We start from the raw sequence: 21,333 nt of genomic DNA, 5'->3' as shown, positions 1-21,333 counted from the left end.
CAGTAAGGTTGGAAGGGACCTCTGGAGATCATCTAGTCCAACCTCCCCACTCAGCAGGGTCACCTAGAGCATGGCAGACACGGTTGTATCCAGGTGAGCCTTGAACATCTCCACAAAAGGAGATTCCACAACCTCCCTGGGCAACCTGCTCCAGTGCTCTGTCACTCTCACAGGGAAGAAATTCCCCCTCACAGTCAGGCAGAACTTCCTGTGCTTCAATTTCTGCCCATGGCCTCTTGTCCTGTCACATGGGACAACTGAAAAGAGTTTGTCCCCATCCCCTTGACACTCTCCCTTCAAGTACTTATACACATTGGTAAGATTCCCCCCCCCCAGTCTTCTCTTCCCCAGGCTGAAGAGGCCCAGCTCTCACAGCCGTTCCTCAGAGGGCAGGTGCTCCAGCCCTCGGATCATCTTCATGGCCCTGCACTGGACTCTCTCCAGTAGCTCCATGTCCCTCTTGGACTGGGGGGCCCAGAACTGGACACAGTACTCCAGATGAGGCCTCGCCAGGGCGGAGTAGAGGGGCAGGATCACCTCCCTCGGCCTGCTGGCAACACTCTGCCCAATGCACCCCAGAATATATTTGGATATGAAATAACTAAAAGCTCAATAAGAAGCCTCATAGTGAGGGCACTGTTAACCCCAGTATGGCCTGCAGTTGCTGGCTGGTCATATTTGGTGAAATTTGTGGGCTTTAACAAGACAACTGTAGAAAATTTGGATCTTGAGTGATACTTTGTTTTTTTAATGCATAATAATAGACTATAAGTGGTTTGTTCAGTTATTTGCAATAATATATGGAAATATATTACTACTTATAGGTGTAAACCCTGGTGCATTTTTCTGAAATATTGTTACAAAATACATCGGCTTCTTGAATTTTCTCTTAAACATTTGCAATTTTTTTCCAAAACAGAGGAGAAGATTCACAAAAAGTTAGAAGGCTCGTTGTCTCCTGAGACTGATTTATCTCCCACAGCAAAGGATCAAGTAGAAATGTATTGGTTTTTTTTATTATTTGAGACTGTTTTCTATTTTCTGTCTTTACTCCCGTATTTTAAAATAGTGAAGTTAACTTAATGTAAAATCTAGAATTCTGTGAATGCTGGGAAGTAAAATCTTTTTTTCCTGCCATCTTCTTTTGCATGTCCTAAATATTTAAATAGGGCCAATTGATACCACAGGCTGATTTAACTTATGGAAAAGTCCTGACTGTTTTCCTTTGACTATATGCAGACCTGAATTCTAAGTACTGTGTTTTAGCTTTCTTAAGACTAAGTCAGCTAGGCAAATTAAAAGCCCTTAAAATAGCATTAATTGACCCATGGCAGACATGGTTTCCTGCCTTCAGAGCTCTTTGTCTTCTGTTGCAGAAATGGGAAACTGAAGCTGTTGATAAACAGAGGGGTCTTATACTAACTGAGCTGGGTGTCACTGAAGTACCAAGAAGTTTTGTCTTTGACTGCAGTTGGAGAGATGACTGTTGCTGGTTTATTTGGTTGTTGTTCGTGGTGTTTTTAGTAATGGCCATTATTATTAGCAGCAGCACTCTAGTAGAAGCATTGCTAAATGGATAACAAATCTTCTAAAAACAAGTGAGAGAGCTGGTTGTCTTGCTGTGCATTTAAGTGAGCAAAATGTCATTCAAATCAACATACTAGTGACTCTAGTATCGCTCAAAACAACACTCTTAAAATTATAACAAGGAAACTGTCATAAATCTACACACTGGTAATAGTTACTTACTTACCTGACTTTGAGTGTTTTTTAGTAGGTTTTCACTGAAATACATGTATTTAGTATAAAATTCTTGACTATCAATTCTGTTACTTTGAACATCACAGGAAACCATATTTTAGCCTTGTTCTTATCGGTTAAAGTTCCGACTGCATCTTAAGCTGTTGTAGAAATTAACAACCTTCTTCCATGCCCCCAATAACATAAGGCATCTTTAAAAATTGGAGCTTGGTGAGTCTCTTTGGAAACCTTGTCGATGATGATGTTTCATTCTTGCATTAAAAAAAAAAAAAAAAGGAAGAACAAACTATGTAGAGGCTAACAAAATGTCTCACTTCACAAAGAAGAATCAACAACTGATAAACTGCAGTTCAGGACTTCATTATTGATACCTTAAATCAAACATGATTAAGTAAGAAATCCTGAGTGACTTGCTACATTATGTGATAAACTAGGGGTCAGATCTTCACTATTATAAGCATCCACAATTTCTGTCTAAAACAGGAGAAAGTTTAGTACTCCCTGAAAATCAGAGTGTTTATTTTGAAGTCTGTTTTTAAACATGCATTAATATAAGCATTAATATAAACACAAAGTTTTTCCTCATCTCCTCTTTGTTAAGATTCAAATAGAGCTATGAGCGGCATGTGGATATGTAGAACAAACTAGATTTCTTGGTATTAGGGATAGCAAAATTGTGGGTTTTAGTAATGCTTTCTCATTCTAATGCCTATCTGAAGTTCTAAGATCTGAATGTCTCCTTTTTGTTTTGTTTTCAGGTACTATGAAGCATTTCCTCCTCTTTCTGAAAAGCCAGTTTGCCTGCAGGAAATCATGACTGTATGGAATAAATCCAAAGTATGCTCTTACTCTAGCTCCTCATCTTCATCCACTGCTCCACCAACTAGCACAGATACATCTTCTCCAAAGGACTGCAATAGTGAAAGTGAAGTAACTAAAGAGAGAAGTAATAAAGTATCTGCCACTGTACATGAAAGAACTCAGCAGAAGAAAAGCAAAAATGAAAAAGAAAACAAGTTTAGTAACAACAGTGTTGAAGATAAGCCTGTTTTATACAAAAAGCAAGTCCGACATAAATCTGAGGGAAAGATGCGTCCTCGCTCCTGGTCATCTGGTTCCAGTGAGGCTGGTTCAAGTTCTAGTGGTAATCAAGGTGAATACAAGGCATCAATGAAATGTATTAAAGTAAGACACAAAACAAGAGAGGTTCGAAATAAAAAAGGGCGTAATGGGCAAAACAGGCTTTCAGTGAAGTCTGGTGAAAAGGTTGATAGAAAAATCCACAGTGGAAGCAGTAGCAGCAGCAGTAGTGGGTCCATCAAACAGCTGTGTAAAAGAGGTAAAAGGCCATTAAAAGAAATTGGAAGAAAAGAAGCAGGCGGTAATGATGGAAAAGATCTGTATTTAGACAGCAGAAATGAAAAGGAGTACAAAGAAGAACCCTTGTGGTATACTGAGCCGATTACAGAGTACTTTGTTCCTCTAAGCAGAAAGAGCAAGCTTGAGACTACATACCGCAACAGAGAAGATATATGTGGTGTGACATCAGAGGCTGTAGAAGAATTATCTGAATCAGTGCATGGTCTTTGTATTAGCAACAATAATATTCATAAAACATACCTCGCAGCAGGTACTTTCATCGATGGTCACTTTGTAGAAATGTCTGCAGTTCTAAATGAGGATATTGACCTCGCTGGGACCTCAATATGTTCTCAACCAGAGGACGACAAATATTTAGATGATGTTCATCTGTCAGAATTAACGCACTTCTATGAAGTGGATATTGATCAATCCATGTTGGATCCTGGTGCCTCAGATACGATGCAAGGGGAGAGTCGGATTTTAAATATGATTCGACAAAAGAGTAAAGAAAAAAATGATTTTGAGGCAGAATGTTGCATAGTGTTAGATGGAATGGAGTTGCAAGGGGAAAGTGCAATATGGACAGATTCAACCAGCTCTGTTGGTGCTGAAGGGTGGTTCTTGCAAGACCTTAGTAATTTAGCTCAATTTTGGGAGTGCTGTTCATCTTCTAGTTCTGGTGATGCAGATGGGGAAAGTTTTGGAGGGGATTCTCCTATTAGATTCTCCCCCATCTTAGACAGCACAGTGCTTAATTCACACATGCTTGCTGGCAATCAAGAGCTCTTTTCAGATATTAATGAAGGGTCTGGTATAAACTCTTGTTTTTCAGTGTTTGAAGTGCAATGCAGTAACTCTGTTTTACCATTTTCTTTTGAAACACTCAATTTGGGAAATGAAAACGCAGATTCTAGTAGCACTGCTAATATTCTTGGGAAAACACAGTCTAGATTACTAATATGGACCAAAAATAGTGCCTTTGATGAAAATGAACACTGTTCCAATCTTTCAACAAGAACCTGTAGTCCATGGTCACACTCGGAAGAAACACGTTCAGACAATGAGACTATAAATATTCCATATGAAGAATCCACACAATTTAATGCAGAAGACATGAATTATGTAGTTCCTAGAGTGTCTTCAAGTTATGTAGATGAAGAAATTCTAGATTTTTTGCCAGAAGAAGCCTGCCAGCAACAAGCTAGAACTTTAGGAGAAATGCCCACTTTAATTTTCAAAAAAAAATCTAAACTAGAATCTGTCTGTGGTATTCAGCTAGAACAAAAAGCAGAAAGTAAAGACTATGAAACTACACAGGGGTGTAGTGAAAACAGTCCACATGGAGAAGGCTACAGCTCAGGGGTTATTAAAGATATCTGGACAAATATGACGGACAGAAATTCTGCAGCAATGGTAGAAATAGAAGGAATAGAAGATGAATTGTTTTCAACTGATGTAAATAACTATTGCCGCTGTTTGGATACAGAAGCGAAAGGTGAAACCCTCCAGGAGCCCAATAAAGCAGTGCAAAGATCAGAATATCACCTTTGGGAAGGTCAAAAGGAGAATTTAGAGAAGAGAGCATTTGTTTCAAATGATTTGTCAAAAGTAGATGGTGGTGACTATACTACACCATCAAAACCTTGGGATGTAAACCAGGAAAAGGAAAACTCATTTATACTTGGTGGTGTGTATGGGGAGCTCAAATCATTTAACAGTGATGGAGAATGGGCAGTGGTGCCACCTAGTCACTCAAAAGGGAGCTTATTACAATGTGCAGCTTCTGATGTAGTGACAATAGCTGGTACAGATGTCTTTATGACTCCAGGTAACAGCTTTGCCCCTGGTCACAGGCAGTTATGGAGGCCATTTGTGTCATTTGAACAGAATGAGCAATCAAAGAGTGGAGATAATGGATTAAATAAAGGTTTTTCTTTTATCTTCCATGAAGACTTACTGGGAGCTTGTGGTAACTTTCAAGTTGAAGAACCAGGGCTTGAATACTCATTCTCTTCTTTTGACCTGAACAATCCATTTTCACAAGTTCTTCATGTAGAGTGTTCATTTGAGCCAGAAGGAATTGCATCTTTCAGCCCTAGTTTTAAACCTAAGTCAATTCTGTGCTCTGATTCAGACAGTGAGGTTTTACACCCCAGAATATGTGGTGTTGATCGAACGCAGTACAGGGCTATACGAATTTCTCCAAGGACTCACTTTCGCCCAATTTCTGCATCTGAACTTTCCCCAGGTGGTGGAAGTGAGTCAGAATTTGAGTCAGAAAAAGATGAGGGAAATATTGCTGTCCCTTCTCAAGTAGATGTGTTTGAGGATCCACAAGCAGATCTCAAACCTCTGGAAGAAGATGCAGAAAAGGAAGGGCATTATTATGGAAAATCAGAGCTTGAATCCGGAAAATTCCTTCCCAGATTAAAAAAGTCTGGAATGGAGAAGAGCGCGCAGACGTCATTGGATTCCCAGGAAGAATCGGCTGGGATGTTGCCAGTAGGAAACCAAGATCCATGTTTAGAGTGTAGTATGAAAGAATCTCTAGATGGGAGGGCAATGGAGAGCTCTAAAGTAAACTGCAGAATAGTGGAGCCACTTGAGGAAACTAACAAGTTTTGCGGTTGTAAAGCAGGGTGCCACTTCCCTACATACGAGGATACTCCTGTCTCTTCAGGAGAACTTGAACAGGTATGTAGATATGTAAAAGTATAGAGTTTGCAGTTAGCAGCTGATTATCAATAGTTCAAGTCATATGGCAGTTTAGAAATATATGACATTTATAGTGTATGCTCACATGGCTCTAAAACCTGTCTACCTTAGGTTTTTAGCTTACCTGATTGATATATAATATGTTAAAGTGCACATAATTTTTGAGTGAATTTTGATTCAAGCCTTTATTTAAAAATTAGAAGAGGAAAATCTGAAATCAGTCTTCTCCATATGAATTCCAACTTGAACTATTATTACATCCAAATAGAAGAGTATAGGCTTGAATTATTGGATATAAACTTCATCAATGAAAGGTCTGTAGAAAGGCTTTATGTTATGGAAATTAATTTTTTTTTTGTCAGGGAAAATATGAATACAAAAAGAAATAAAATATGGGTACAAAATGTACTCCACAATAGTGTAAGGAGGCCTCAGTATAACTAAGAATTAAACTCAGTTGTTTTTTTTCCAGGTAATTATTACAGTAAATTAAGTCATAATCAAGAGTAAGAAGTCCTTCCAGCCAAAAATATTCAAGTACTTATTTATAAGGTTGCATTTCTTTATTGCCATCAACTCCCTCTGCTCTTGAGGAAAAATGTTTGACTAGCAAAATCATTTCAAGTTGTGCACCCAACTTAAAGAAATTATCTGGATAGTTAATTTGCATTTTATGTTTACTTTTCCTCTTCAGTCTCACCTTCCATGTACTCAGCAGTTGTAGCATCTTCATTGGGAGGCAATTTTCTGCCTTTTCAACTGAAGAATTGCAACCAGCTTGTGTTGTACTGATTGTATACTCCTGAATTGTAACTTTGAAAAAGTAGTTCACTTATGGGAAAGCTAACATTTTTCTTGCTAAAACTAACGTTAAACTTTCTGTTGAACAAAATCAAAATCTTTACTTTTTTCTTCCTAATCTATTTTTACTCTCATGCTCCTTCAAATTACGTACTGTTGTTGCTACTCCTTGGCCATGCTGGTCAGCTGATGTCTGCTGCTTGTACAAGAGAATCAAATCTGTTGGTTTTCCAGGCTGTTTCTAGAGATCTTTCCTGCTGCTCTGCTAAATTTTTAGAGGTGAAGTGTCTCCAAAAATTTTTTTTGGAGTGTTAGAAATTGCTGTGTTTGTCCTAGGCCTTGCAAAAAGAGTAACTGGAATTTTAATAAACTTAAGCTGTAGGTCAGAGGAGATTCTGGAATTACATTTTACCAAGAATAAAGTGGAATCTTCATTGTACAACAGGACAAAATAAATGAACCGATGGTATCATACAGGTGTCTATGATAGTGAGAGACTAGGTTCCTTCGAATCTCTTTCCAGAGCTTTCTGGATCCGAAGTGTTCCATGAGGATGCTTATCTAAATTTATCTAGAGATAAAGAGAAATGAGGTTTAATTTGAGTAGAGGTTGTAGAATTAATTGATTCATTGTATAGACCAATATTTTTCTAATTTTTTTAATGAAACCTCTATGCTTTATTTTATTGATTATAGACAAAATTTAAGCATATTATGTTACCTTACTGTTGGATCAACATTAGTATTCTAGTCATGTTATGTGATACGGGCACCTCCAACGTTTTTACATAAATAATGAACTTGAAAATAATACTGTATAATTGGAAATAATTCTCTTTTGTATCACGTAAACTCTAATTAATATGCAGACTGTACAAACATATCTGTGAAACACCTCCTATTTATAACAATGTAAGAGAATATGTTTCAATTCCTTCCCTTTTCGTCTTCCTCATTAGTGCACTCCCTTTAGAATTATAATATATTTTGGGTATGAATCTGACAATAGCTCCTGCAGGAGCTCTTCAAAATTGAACAGATATTTACATATCTAACCTTAAGTCTTTAGAAAAGTTTTTTTAAAAAATAATTACTGTAGATCAGTTTTTTCCTTTCAAGTAAATGCTCCTTTTACCACTTGGCTGTGGAGTTGTGGGTAAACATGCATGAACTTTCTGGTCTGGTTAATGGTCATTGAATATACTATTGCTGAAATATCAACAGATCTGTAGTATATAGACTCTGATCTAGTGGATGTGCTCTAAAAATTCTTATACTATTGAGTTGTTGACACAAATAAATGAATATCTAACTTGTGGGTTCTGTTGGGACTGTTACCAAACTTCTCAGATCTGAACACACCTGGAGCAATGCCTCTGGGGACTAGGGAATTTGCCTGGCAAAACATAAATATTTACGGATCTCGTGACTTATCTGAGTTATTAGATTTGATGAGGTACTTCACCTGACTGGAAGAATACGTTGCAAGTATATAGCTTGTATAGGAAGACTGGCAAGAGGGGAAGGGAACGGGGTGCCTTACACATGAAAGCTATATACAGTGGTTCTGAGGTCCATAATCCAGGAAATAACTTGCTGTAAACCCCTTGGCTAGTAATAAGAGGGAGACAAAATGCAAAAGGTCTACTTTAGGTCATAAAACCAGGAGAATAAAGTGGAAAAAACATTTAAGGTCACTTAGCAGAACTAGCCACATACAAAGCAAAGGTCTTTGTGGTAAAAAGGATGAAGGCTGCTGGGACATCTAAGAAAGATTTGATCCAGGTTGTTCTTGATACATGTGGCACGTGACAGACCATGAAAGCAGCTACAAAACTCTCAGCTCTAACTTCCTAATAGATAAGATGTAATTTGCTGAGATGTTTGAAAGCTTTCTGTGTAAGAAGGACTTTAAAATAATGGAGCATTACGACAGCATAAAAATTGAGGGGGAAAAAACAAGGTATAAAGCAAGACAATAAGATAAATATTTGGTATAACTAGAAGTCCTAGAAGTAAATCAGAAACAGAAAGAAGGCTAAAGAAGAATTTTCAGGGAGACAGAATGAGCAAGCATGGGAAACTCTGAAAAGATAAGTCAAGATGTTATTTTAAGCATTTTTTCAATTTTTCAATTCTTGTTGAAAAGACAGCTAACTGAACAAGGGAAAAGTACAGATAAATTATACAGCTCGTTACAGGAATATTCAACTGATTATCATTCTATGATTCTGCGAGGAGCAGCTGATTTGAACTCAACCTAGGAGAATACTTTATTGAAAACACACAGAAAACAACCTTTAAAAAAGGAAAACATACTCTTTTAGAAGAGGAAAAGGGAAGCAGGGTATTATCTCTCTCAAACTTTCTGAACAAGTATTTTCACTTGGATATACCAGAAAGTGAAAAAGTTACTAAGTTTTGGGTTGAGAAGATGAAATTGCATACTCAAAAGTGCTGATGGCTTTCTGTCAAAATGGAAGTATTACTGGAGAGCAAGGGAGATCATTGATTATCTGGTCTGGGAAGTAAAAGGGGAAAGGTGGCGGGGAAAAAAAAGCATATTAGTAAAAATTCATGATGATACCAAACTGGGGAAGTCTGCAGTGACACTGAAAGACAGAGTTAGCATCAAAAATTTCTTAAGCTAGAAAAATGGTCTGAAAAATAAAATGTAATTCAGCAAGGACAAATACAAACTCCTAAAGAAAAATAATTCTCTACACAAACACAGTTTAAGGAGTGACTGGCTAGGAAATCACGTGAAACAGAAAAGCATCTTCATGTAGATCATAAGCTGAGCATAAATCCGCAATGACACACATTACAGAAGAAGGCAACATTGTGATATGTAAATAAGAATGCCGTTCTGGAAGAAGGGAAGTAATTGCTCCTCTGTGCTTGGAACTGGTAAGCCCTCTGCTGAAGTACCCTGTTCGATTTTGATTATCTTGTTTCAAGAAAGATGTCCTGAAGAGAACAACCCAAGGACTGGGCATCATTGCTTTTGAAAAGAGATGGAAGGAACTGAGGTTGTTGTATATCAAAAAGAAGAAACTGAAGAAGAAACCAGTAGTATTGCAGAAGCCACTTAAAAAGTTATAGGAGATAAGCAAGAGGCTGTCTCATTCTGTAAGCTCTGTTATGTGCAATGGGTGTGGATGTGATGACTCTAAACCGCAGTGAGGAAGAAAGTTCTAACAATAAAATCAATTTACTCTAAGACTTAATTATTTTTAGGGAAGCAGTGGAAATTCTGTCTTGGGAGACATTCAATGTGAGGAGGCGTCTGTTAAGAATGAAGCTTTATAGTTGATTCTGTCTTAGTGCAAGAGTAGACTAGATGGCCTCCCAGAGACCCTTACATGTGTGTTTTCAGTGAAATTCCACAATTAGATGACTGCCAAATGAGTTTTTAAAATAGAGTTTTGACTTTGCTTCCTGTGCTTGTCTGTGACTAGCTTTTTGAGCTAGATGGATCTTCCTTGAATAACTGCTGAACTAAAATTTGGATCTGTTCTTTTGGAATGGAACTCACTGAAGCTTACTGCTGCTTTGACTTCCAAATTATGCATGTGCATCTTTACATTCTTACAGATAGTAAAGGACTTGCAGAGCAGGTTCAAGAAAACTTTTTTACTTAGAGATTAATATGACTTTTACTTTTCCAGTGATTGGTTAAGAAACTGACAGTCATAATGCTTCAAATAATATTCAGATCATAATGCGACCTTAGTGCTTTTTCTGTTCAGATTGTGCAAAGCTCTTGTCATTGCCTTGATATTTGTCAATACGCAGTCTGAAAGTAGAGATACTTAATGCTGATGTTTTTGAATTAGTGGCTGAAGCTCAAGTAGTCTATCCTGAAAGGCCCATCAGTCTACATGGGAAATATATTTTCTTTATTTTTCTGACATAGGAGAGCTCCAAAAAGTGAACTGGGATTGTAGTGCTCATGACGTATGAAGAGGGAGGGGGAGAGAAGAGGAATCAATAGGAGTCTTGAGGTGCTTATGAGAGCTGGAAAGAAGAGAATTTTACTCTTCAGTAGCAGAGTTTTGCCCAAAAACCTTAGCAAGAACAGTGGAAAAGCTCATGCTTCTGTATACTGTGTTTTTAGTTAGTTGTCAGATGATTATTGAAGCAAGCTAAATAATCTCAGTTGTCTTATTTTGACACTTAACATGGGAGCCAAGTCTAAGGTCTGCTCTTTCACAGTCAGTCCAGTGTTAGTGTATCAGTTTTGGGTACAAATCATAAATACTTTTCTATATAGTGAACTGCCTTTTATATATATATATATATGTGTATTAAAGCTACTGAAAAGCTAACTTTCCTCAAGCCTCTGTTCTCATCTGTGTAGCATTTGTGCTTTTAAAATAATGCAAGTATTACAAATGGTGACATAACGTAGACTGTAAGATGTAGGTTTAAGAAAAATAATGTCAAGTGGCTTGAGGGGTTTTATAATCTTATAGCAAGAGGTTGGGGACTGGAAGACAAAGTGTTATGTGAATCGGCTGCAGAGTAAGTATTGTTACATGGTCTGCTCCTTGGCAACGTGAGATAGAGGATATCTTGAAGGTGCAAAATCTTTAAATATTTTTGCAAGGTATTCCTTCCATGAAAATGCACCAAAGTTTTGTCGATTTTTTTTCATTAATATTAGAAAAGCCACAGATATCTTACAGAACTTTTTAGAAATCTCAGTCTGCTAGCTAACTTTGGTTTCAGAATCTGTTCCTTTAACAGATTGTGTATGTTTTTATAAATCAATATATGTGTTTACATGTATTAAAAAAATTCCGTGAACACAGGACAGTTCATAGGTTTGGACTTTGCAAACCTCAGTTTACTAAAAGTCTTGAGGGTGGGTAGGCCGAGAATGGGAGGAATTTCCAGAGTTACGGTTTTGCATGGATGAATGCATGCGATGAATTTATAAAGAGTAGATGGATTAAATCACAGAAGAGAGAAGGATGCAAAAGGAGAGCTCATAAAGGCATGCAGTATTGATGCTTATATTTGTGACAGCAGAATAAATAATATGTAAGTGTACTTCGACACCTGTATTTATGTAAAAGGAAAAATCTGACTAGAAGAGTCTAGCTAGCAATCCTTTTCCTCCTTCCTTCATAGCAGTTTTTAAAAAGAATTTGAGTTCATTAGCAGTAAGGTTTCTGCATTAGGCAGGAGATTTATGTGGCATCAAACACTATTGAAGTACTGTTAGAATTGCTCTTTTATTAACTTGAAACTTTTACAGCCCCTACCCAGAAATACAGAAATAATTAGCAGAACTTAAATGTAATCAGCTCAGAAAGGGTGAAGACCAACAAAAAAAATCATCAAGTATATTCTCTCCTGTCTTGGTTGCAGTCTTGCTATTTGGTTTGGAAAGACCCTTTGTGTTGTTTCTTCCATCTATAAATAGAGGAAGCAACTATGCAGGGGTTTGGCACTATAGGAGAAATATCTGTTGAAGTATAGGAGAGGGGATTTTAGTATTTGTTTAAGGTTGCATGAAATAGATTTTTCAGTCTCTTCTATATTTTGTGTAGAGAATCAGCCTAGTAAAGTAGGCAAAACAATTTAGCAAAGCTTTCTCTTTTAAGAAGCACTGAAGCTTTAAAATGTCATTGAACAGTAAAACAGGGTAGCTAGCTTTTATTTTTCTCTAATTCCTTGAGCCAGATGGCCTTTAAAACTCTTTAAATTTGTAAACCCCAGCTCTGAGAAGATGTCCTTTGTTCTGTACGCAAAAAAGGAAAAGCTGGAAGAGCGGGACAGTGAAGAGATTGACAGAAAGGCAGGTGTGGATGGGCAGAGCAATTGTTATTTGATGCTTCGCATAAGTTTTGCTTTAAGAAGAGTGTTCTGTCCAATATAACTATTCTAGCTAGCAAAAAGCAGTCTGCCATATGGCCTCATAGTTCTTGCTGGGGAGATCTATCTGTAACTGTAGGAAAAAGGTTATGTTGGAAGCAAGGAGATCAACAGAAAATACGGATGCCTCATACAAAATTAAGTGTTCAGGAGCAGAAAAAAATATTTCTGCTCATGCAGGCTGTAGATGAAAACATATAAGTTGAAAAACAAATCCTAAATCAGTTGTTGGGGGAAAAATATATTTCATAGTCTTAAATGGTCTCTTTAACAAATTTCTCTGAGTATGCAAATAAAACTTCCTATCTTAATTTTTTGTTCCTGGCAGAAGATAACACAGTAAATTATTACTAGATTATCTGTATGAGCAAGCAAACTCGTACTTGAGGGGAAATATTTTACAAGAAGATTGTGGGGGGGGTTGGGTTTTTTGGGTTTTTTTTTTTTTTGTTTGTTTTTTTTTAATTTTCAGTATGCACTTCTGTTTTAGTACTTCTGTATAAATAACCAAATAGAGGAGAAAGAGGAAGGAGAAGATAAATTAACCCCCCCTCCTCGACCCCAAGTTTCTCCTGCCCTTCTTCCTGGTCTTTTCCATCTACATGTTCAAATCTAGTATTTCAGAGGTGACAGTACCAGGTTTATTGATGGAACATCAATAGGTCTCTTTTCTGGAACTCCACTTCTGTGCTTTTAGACCTAGTCTTTCTCAATTTTGTTAGTTGTTGTTCTCTCATCTGCCTAAATGTCCCCGTCAAAGATGTTTTCTACAAGTTGGCTTAGTATCGTATCATACAGAAATTGCAGTTAGATTTCCTGTATGCCTGCAAACCAATGGTACTACTCACATGTGCTGTTTATCAGGGTGCCAGTTGGTCAGAGCTGAAAAATGTTGAGTTGGATACATTCCTTACTGTAGTCAGTATGGAACGTTTTATGCAAGCAAAAATGGTAAAAGACTAAAATGTTCCTCCCAGATGGTAATCCTGGTAGGTCCAGCTCTACAATTTGAAGCGTTAACCATAGCTGAACAGCTTTTCCTTTCCCTAGATCAATCTAATACAATATTCTGCTATATACTTGCACTACAGTTTGATCAGCTAATGAATTATTTACTGCTCTCTGTAGCAGTCGTGCAAACAAAGCAGCAATATGATAAAACTGTGTAGAACAGTAATCTTCCTTGGTTGTCTTCAAACGTGTGTGTGAGTGGGAGAGGTGAGGAAAAATCTCGTCTGTTACAGGAAATGGCACTGATATTGAAGGAAACAGTCTTTCTTTTCCCTGCCTATTTTTCCTTGTGTTTCCTTGTTTCTGGCTGATGCCAGAAGTGCCAGAACTTTCCTGTTAGCCCCTTTGTTTCAGCTAGATTCCAGAGCTCTTTTACTGTAATTTGATTTCTGAAACTGCAGTAGAATTTCTAGTTGAAGAAACAACTGTTTGCTTGTGTTCCTTTAAAAAGTGTTTGTACTGATGTTTCCAAAGAATGATTGCTCTCCAGTACACCACAGGTTCCATCTGAAGCTTTGGATCAAAGATCCAGATGGACAAGCCCTGTTGTCCTACGAGGTTCTTACGAGTTTGTTTGAGAAACAAGACACAGAATGATACTGGAAGGAACAAAAGTCATCTAGATGCCAACAAAAGGCGCATAACTGCTATTTAAAGTTTCAAAACTATTTCACTCTACTTTCAAATTTATACACACACACTGCCAAATATAAAACAGTTTTCTCTGCTTTGGCTTAACTAAGAGGTATGGAGAGGTGAATGAGGGACAGAAACAGTAATACAGGTGAAAAAAGAACTGAAGTTTTTGTTTCTGCATATAACTGCACAGCTCTAGCCCTAATCCACTGAAAATTACTAAAGAATTACGATTGAAGTCAGCCAGGATTTGAGGGTAGGAGAATCTTGCATAACTACAAAATTATACCAGTTTTTGTGTTTCTGAATGCTGAGATTCTCAAGTAATTCTAGAGCCTCCAGTTAAAGATAGGTAAGAAAAGCTTTGATTATCGTATGTCTAGCTGTAAAACACAAGAAAGGAAACTTTCAGTATTCTCTCTGGCATGCAGCAAGACTGGGAGGGGAACCATTATAGCAATTGCTCTTGTCTTGTCTTTGAGCTCTACTTTAGAGGAAAATACAGTTTTGGAGAGGAAAGACTTGCTCTTGCAATTTCTAATACCAGTAGAATTGAGAATTGCAATTTAGATGGGTAGATGAAAAAAATAATAAAGCTTCTCATAAACCACTGGAAGTGTGTGTGTGAGAGAGAGAAGAGGAAATATAAATAGAAAATACAGTTTTAAAAGGGAAAGAGTTGGTATTCCATATTTATTGGTTAAGGATAGTTCTTTAATTCAGATTTTCTTCATGATGACAGACTGTGCAATTGTAGTAAACATCTAAGCAGCCATAGGAAAAGATGTTTTTATTCAATGAGTGTTTAAAATGGATTTCAGTTCCCTCACAAACACCATCCTCTCCCTCCCCTTCATTTTCAAAGTGAATTGAAACTGCCACACACTCTTGGAATAAAAACTTTGTGTAAAACTACTTGAGAGTGTTTCTCTGTTAGTCATTTAGTTTGGATTAGAAGCGCAATTTTGAAGCAGATCTCCTAATTCAGCTATTCAGTGTACTTCAGCTCTCATTTTTGGACCAGTTTTATACTGGAATTTATAACTGGATTCTTTTTGGAAGAAAATAACCCTAAGAAATGCTGCTTGTGGGTGTACAATCCACAGTTGGATTTGACTGATGCTGGTCCAAAGTATGAACTTTCAAAATGCATTTAGTATGGGTAACAGGTCATCTGCATCAATCACTGCTTTACAGATCTGCTCTGAATCTAGTTTAGACGTGGCATTAGTTGTTCCATGCGAACCAGTGTGGGTCCAGAAGGGCCCAAAGCCCTGCTGTGCTGCTTCTGCAGGCAGCCACCTGAGTGTCTCTGACCTCTGTACAACTGCTGCTTTTGAGGCAGCGATGGAGGGACACCTGAGCTGAGTCAGGCTGAAGCCAGCGTGTCAGTTCAATCACCAGGCCACCCTGAAGCAGACGTACAGGTTCTGATTGCAGCTCGGGGCAGGAAGCAACGCAGCTGTAGCTCGTAGGCCCTGCCGGACCCAAGCTGGCTCTGCGTGGAACCTGCCAGCCCGGAAACCCTGGTTCATCCAGCAGATCACGTGTGCAGACAGGAGTGCAGGTGTGACAGCAGCTTTGTGAGAAATCTTGGAAGTTAATAAAGCAAATTGTCTGTGGAGTTAGATGCCCTTACATATAGCCAGCAGCTGAGCAAGTCTTCCATGATTTAATTTATATGCAAATACCAAGATTTAATGCCAGTGCCAAGTCGTGCTGTAAGAACACTGGGGCTTTGTTGTTGCTAATACAGTTTTAATTCTCCTTTTTCTGGAGTTAGAGTTTGGGCTTTTAGAGGGCAGTTTTGAAGAGGTTGTCCTTTGGTGTCGGAGGAATATTACAATAGGAAACCAACATAGATAATTTCAATACTCATTATAGCAGAATTTTTTTTGGGGGGAGGGGGGGAATTGAATATGGTAGATGCTTCTGAGTACAGCACTCAAGAATTGCTCATTTGATTTGGATATAAACTCGGTGTTGAAATTTCTTTGTTAATGCTTTATAATAGCTAGTTGCAACATAGTTTGTATATGAATCATTCTGGTTGTATCTACAGAGGATGTTACAAGACTACGTATTTTGAAGATCAATGGGGTTGTCACAGACACAGTCATAAAACTAGGCACATACCTGTCTTGACAAACTCAGTATTTTAGTCACGTCCATTAATTTCACAAGAACAAGGTTGTGGTAAACTTAAATTAGCATTAAAATATGAAAGTATTGAGGCATTTTTAGTGAGTGGATTATTTTTTGCATAAACTCTTAATTGACTTTATAACGACTTTTTTCCTTGCTTTGATGCATCAATTCTCTAAATTTTTACTATAATGTCAAATTAGTGTTGCTATTACTAAGTTACTCTTCCAGAATTTAAACATTAAATTTTGTTGTTGTTTGTTTGCTGCCATTTTTTTTTTGTTGCTGTTGTTTTACACTGACTGTTTATCATGTTGACTAACTCTGCTTCACTGTTTCTGTGTATTTTTCATCTCCTGGGTAGCTTGTTTTCTCTTGTGAAAAAAAGATTAGATTACTCAGATTATAAAGTATAATCTCTGTAATATTAGATTATAATCTAAAGTGCTGGAATTTGTCTTTACACTGCATTTGTACTATACAGCATGAGTAAAGCATGAGCCAAGTAGGGTTCGAACTGGTTGTAGTAAATAGCTCAAGTAATGAGTGTTCCACTGTAGTTTGGCAGTCCTTTCCCATTAGTATTAAAAATTGAACAGTGTGACTTCTGGGACCTAGCAAATTGGTTATATTCCCAGACTTTCCTCCTTAACATGTAAGTATATTATTTATGGTATAATGAAGTGTGATTATTGTCTAAACAGTTTCGTACATTGAATACTGCTGATCTGCAGAGAATGAGTGGCAGCCAGGAAAAACAAAGCTGGTGGGAAAAGGCACTCTATTCCCCCCTCTTCCCCACATCACAGTGTGAAGGTAAGAAGCTATGCGTGTCTGAACTAACTTGCTGTTGTGCTCCAGTAGAATTAAGCACATTTTATTACGGGTTTGAATTGTTACAGGTGAATTAGAATTAGCATCTTATTTTAAAGCAGTAAACTTCTGTAAGGTTTTTTTGTTTGTTTGTTTGTTTAATCCAAGAGAGACCTGAGATGGGTAAGCTACAAATGTAATAAATCTCTAGCATGATTCTAAATAGTTTTTAAATGAACATACTTTTAAAAATAGTCTGTTTATGCAAATTTCCTTATGCCAGAGCTTTGCTTTACAAAGGGAATATGAACGTCTGATTCTGGAAATATTTTATTAACTTTGGGAATATTTTTCAATGTGAATAATAATTATTAGGTAGCTAATTTTGTAAGAACGCAGAAATTGCTTTTTATGTGTTTGCATAAACAACATGCAATGATTCAGTGAACATGTGGAAGTTCCTCAGGTTGGGAAGCAGAGGGCCCTGCCTCTCAGCTGCTCCTGCCCAGTGACAGCCTGCAAAAATTTCAGTCTGTTCAGTTAGAGATCTGTTTCCCTAATAACCCAGAAGCAGGTTAGCAACCAACTAGTAATTATTACTGTTTTTTGAGTGCGTCTTAAACAGCAAACATTTAGACTGTGTTCCTGGTACCTAAATATTCCTCCTTCAGTGGTTAGGACAATTCAGGTTACTTTCAAGGACATCTTTGCTTATTTTACTCACAGCTATAGAAATATGCTTGCACTATGTAACGGACAAATCTCTGTTTACAGGACTTTGATCTGCACCGTTCTCCAGGACAGGTTGCATAGCCTCCTGTAGAACAATCCACAATATTTACCGAATAAAAATGTTTAGTATCCCCTTGTAAAGTGCCATTCCCCCCTCCCCTTGATAATAGCAGCAGTGTTGTTAGTGTAATAGCAAATACTCCGACTGGGCAATCTTGAATATGTATTTTACACAGAATAATCCTTTAATTCCTGTGAGTCAGTTGTGTAATCTTTTTACTGACATCTGCTGGTGAGCTCACATAACTATCTGTGTTTCACCATCTCCCTTTATCAGAGGAAGATACAGAATGTACAGTACAAAATAGCATGAGATCCAGAACTTAGTACAATGGCAAAACTTGTGTTGAGTAGCTCCAGAATTTCAGCTATCTTTGACTAGATTTAACAAAACCAGAATTTTTTCCTCAGAGCTAATGTTATTCTTTCACAAATCTTTAATTGTATCCAGTTTTCTTTATGGATACTGATATGTGTGATCCATACTTATATATGGATATGATATTACTATATACTGAAGGTTTATTCTGGTAGAAGCAGAAACCATAGCAGTTCACATTATTGTTTTGCACTTCAGTCAGGATCAGGCTGCTGTTGCAGTAGATTTTAGATAAGTATAGAAATGTGAGTGATCTAAAACAGCATGTGGTATCCGAATTAAAAAATTTACTGAGCTCCTTCTAATAAAAAAGGTAAATCTTGCTCTTGCTTTTTTCTGGTCATCCAGGTAAGATTGATGATATTTTAGTAAGATACTTACTATGCTTAGTTTTTTAAAAATGTAAAACTTGAATGTCTAATGAGCAGAGAGTTTATGTGACTTAGAATGTGAATTTTAAGACTGCTGTTCTAGGTTTTGTTTTGGTTTGGTTTTTTTGCTAAACATAAATGATGATGTTTCTGAATTCTTTTTTTTCTCTTCCTCCTCTGAAACAATCAAACAAAAAACACTAAGAGTGTTATACAAATGCCAAGGGAGAGAATGGTGTAGGAGAATTTGCAGATGTAAAGGAAACACCCAATGGTGATGAACATCTTTTAGATTTTAATATGGTAAGTTTGTCATTGGTTTGGGGTAGGAGTTTTGTGTTTATTTTATAAGGGAACGCCACCACATCTTTCATCACAATTTTCAGTATTAAAAAAAGAAATGAAAATGGCCTTAAATTAAATCCCTAACAAAAATCCTTCAAAACTTTTCTCTCATCGCTTTTTTTAATCTCTTCTTTGTCTTGGATATTCTTCTGAAAACTCCTCACAGCACTCAGGTTTGTACTTTTAGTAGTTATGCAAATTCAGTTCCTTTGGGAATACTTGTTTTTTGCTTGCAAAGCATGTTAAAAATATTTATCTTATTTTCCTCAGTTTCTAACTTCACTAAATTCAGGGTGTGTGCTGATGGGCACTGTAGAAGGCAGAAGGGGCCAGTAACCAAAAGGAGCGAACATAATGTATGCTCACTTCTCTCCTGTCAAGCAAAAAGCTGATGTACCTAGTGGGGTGGATTTTTGGTGTTTTGTTTTGTTTTGCTGAAGGGAAAATATTCATGCGCACGTGCAGTTACTGATAATGCTTTTAAACTTTATACTGATGACAAGACTTAAGTCTTACACTGTGACATGCTTTCTGTAACTTTACTGATTCAGTTGACAGTGTACTGGTTTTGCCAGAAGTTCAGGCAGATTTAGTGATGCATTTCCATAATATTTATTCCCAAAATTTGGAGATAATTTCAGGAATAATTTTCTAAATTATCAATGATGATATTGCATTCTAATTTAGTTCACCCTTGTTTCTCTTGCTGTTTTGTGCAAACCCTATAATTAAGGAATAGGGGGAGAAAATACTCTTATTTTATTTTTTTTTTCTTGCTGTTCTCTAGTCCTTTATACATAATGGACTAAGTCAGAGAAGAGAAAAGCTTGCACTGTGACTGTGCCATCTCTTCTGAACATGTGTAAAAATGCTGTAATACGTACCAGCCCAGAAGCAAACAAACAGGTTGAGTTTTTTATTGTTCCCAATCAACACTATCAGTTTACATCCTTAGGTTTCTTCTGTTTATGAAGCAAGATGTGCAGATGATATAAATTCTGAGGCAAAACCAAATGGCTTCAGGAAGAACATCTACTCCAGTGATAGCTCCAGCTCTGAAGACACAGCTTCAGAAGGTGGAAGTGAATGGGCTGATCCTTGTGAGGAGGAGCTTTTTTCTCGAACTCAACTATAAAAACTGCAGAGTAGAACAGATGATTTAAAAGTAACATGAGATGGAAAACTATTCTTGAGGGTCTGTAGCTCTAAAACAACAACTTGAGTTTCCTCTTCAGTTAATGGATTCAGATGTGTATTTATCTTTCTCTTCTTGCTTATTTTATAGATGAGGACACAGCTGTCCTGTTGAAGATTTTTTTCCCCCCAAAACTGTTAAATTCTTGGCTATTTGAACTAGACTAGATTGTGTTGTCAAATCAAGAACGGATGTGCATGTGCTTGTCTTAGTAGTACCACTGCTTTTTTGCATCTTAATTGCAGTTATTTTCATTCGTAACTGTAGCCATACCACTATTACTATCTTAGCATCGCAGTGTCTACTTCTGCTATTCAGAGACTTTAGCTTTTGGCACATTACGCTTTGCTCTTTAAGAACTGGGAGATAAATACTTAACACTGTAATCTATCAGTGCCTTTCTGAATGCAGGAGAAAAGCATGAATGACTTGTCCAGTCTTCATTCAGTAAATCTCATAACTTTGAAGTAGGAACAACAGGGTTGTGCTTTAGAGACTTACAGAAACTGTGTTTTCTATCCTATGATTCCCCCTCTCCCCTTCCTGCAAACCAACACTGAGGATACCATGGTTTGTATTTTTGCTAACTGGAGAAGCCAAGGATTTTTTTGTAGGTATGGAGGCAATGTGGTTTTTTTTTTTTTTTTTTTTTTTTTTTTTTTTTTTTTTTTTTGTCCTTTTTAGCAAGTTGCCGATACAGGGCAGAAGTTTAAAAAGAAGGAGCACCAAAAAGTAATAAACCACTGGGGTGATGTGTGGATTGTTGTGAATTTTGTAACAAGTAATGAGAATGTTGTCTTGTTGCAAATGATGGCATTCATGTAACCTGCAAAAGCATCCTATACTGAATTTGAGCCTGAATGACTGAAACTGTCTAAAATGCTCAGAGTGTTCAATGTTTTATATGCAAAGGGTCAGTGCTTCACTTGAAAGAAATCCTGTGGCTGCTGCAGTTAGCTGCTGTTGTGGCTGTAATTTAGTATATCTCGTAGTTCATTTTGTGTTTCTGAGAGAATGTGTGGGGCAAGTTACGTGTGTGGTGGGTGGGGGTAGGGAAAGTGATGACTTACAACATACATGTGTGATTGCAGTAGTGATTGTTGCTTTATGTGACTTGCTTT

At 37.2% G+C, this 21,333-nt stretch overlaps 1 protein-coding gene across 5 annotated transcripts in view; it reads left to right on the top strand.

Moving 5' to 3' along the window:
• The window catches only part of KIAA0232 (KIAA0232 ortholog), a 68,410-nt gene extending 47,550 nt beyond the window's left edge, over positions 1-20,860 (top strand). For 4 of the 5 annotated variants that reach the window (XM_062575307.1, XM_062575309.1, XM_062575308.1 and 1 more), the window contains 5 exons: positions 920-1,001; positions 2,520-5,817; positions 17,022-17,133; positions 18,878-18,975; positions 19,973-20,860. In XM_062575307.1, coding sequence (XP_062431291.1) covers positions 920-1,001; positions 2,520-5,817; positions 17,022-17,133; positions 18,878-18,975; positions 19,973-20,152 — 3,770 coding nt within the window. In that variant the 3' untranslated portion in view covers positions 20,153-20,860. Of the gene's footprint in view, positions 1-919; positions 1,002-2,519; positions 5,818-17,021; positions 17,134-18,877; positions 18,976-19,959 lie in introns of all 5 variants that reach the window. The other variant, XM_062575310.1, reaches the window with a different exon arrangement.
• The last annotated feature ends 473 nt before the right edge of the window (positions 20,861-21,333 follow it).

Source organism: Rhea pennata, chromosome 4, assembly GCF_028389875.1.
Source record: "Rhea pennata isolate bPtePen1 chromosome 4, bPtePen1.pri, whole genome shotgun sequence".
Classification (NCBI taxonomy): Eukaryota; Metazoa; Chordata; class Aves; order Rheiformes; family Rheidae; genus Rhea; species Rhea pennata.
This window is presented reverse-complemented; position numbering and strand designations above follow the sequence as displayed.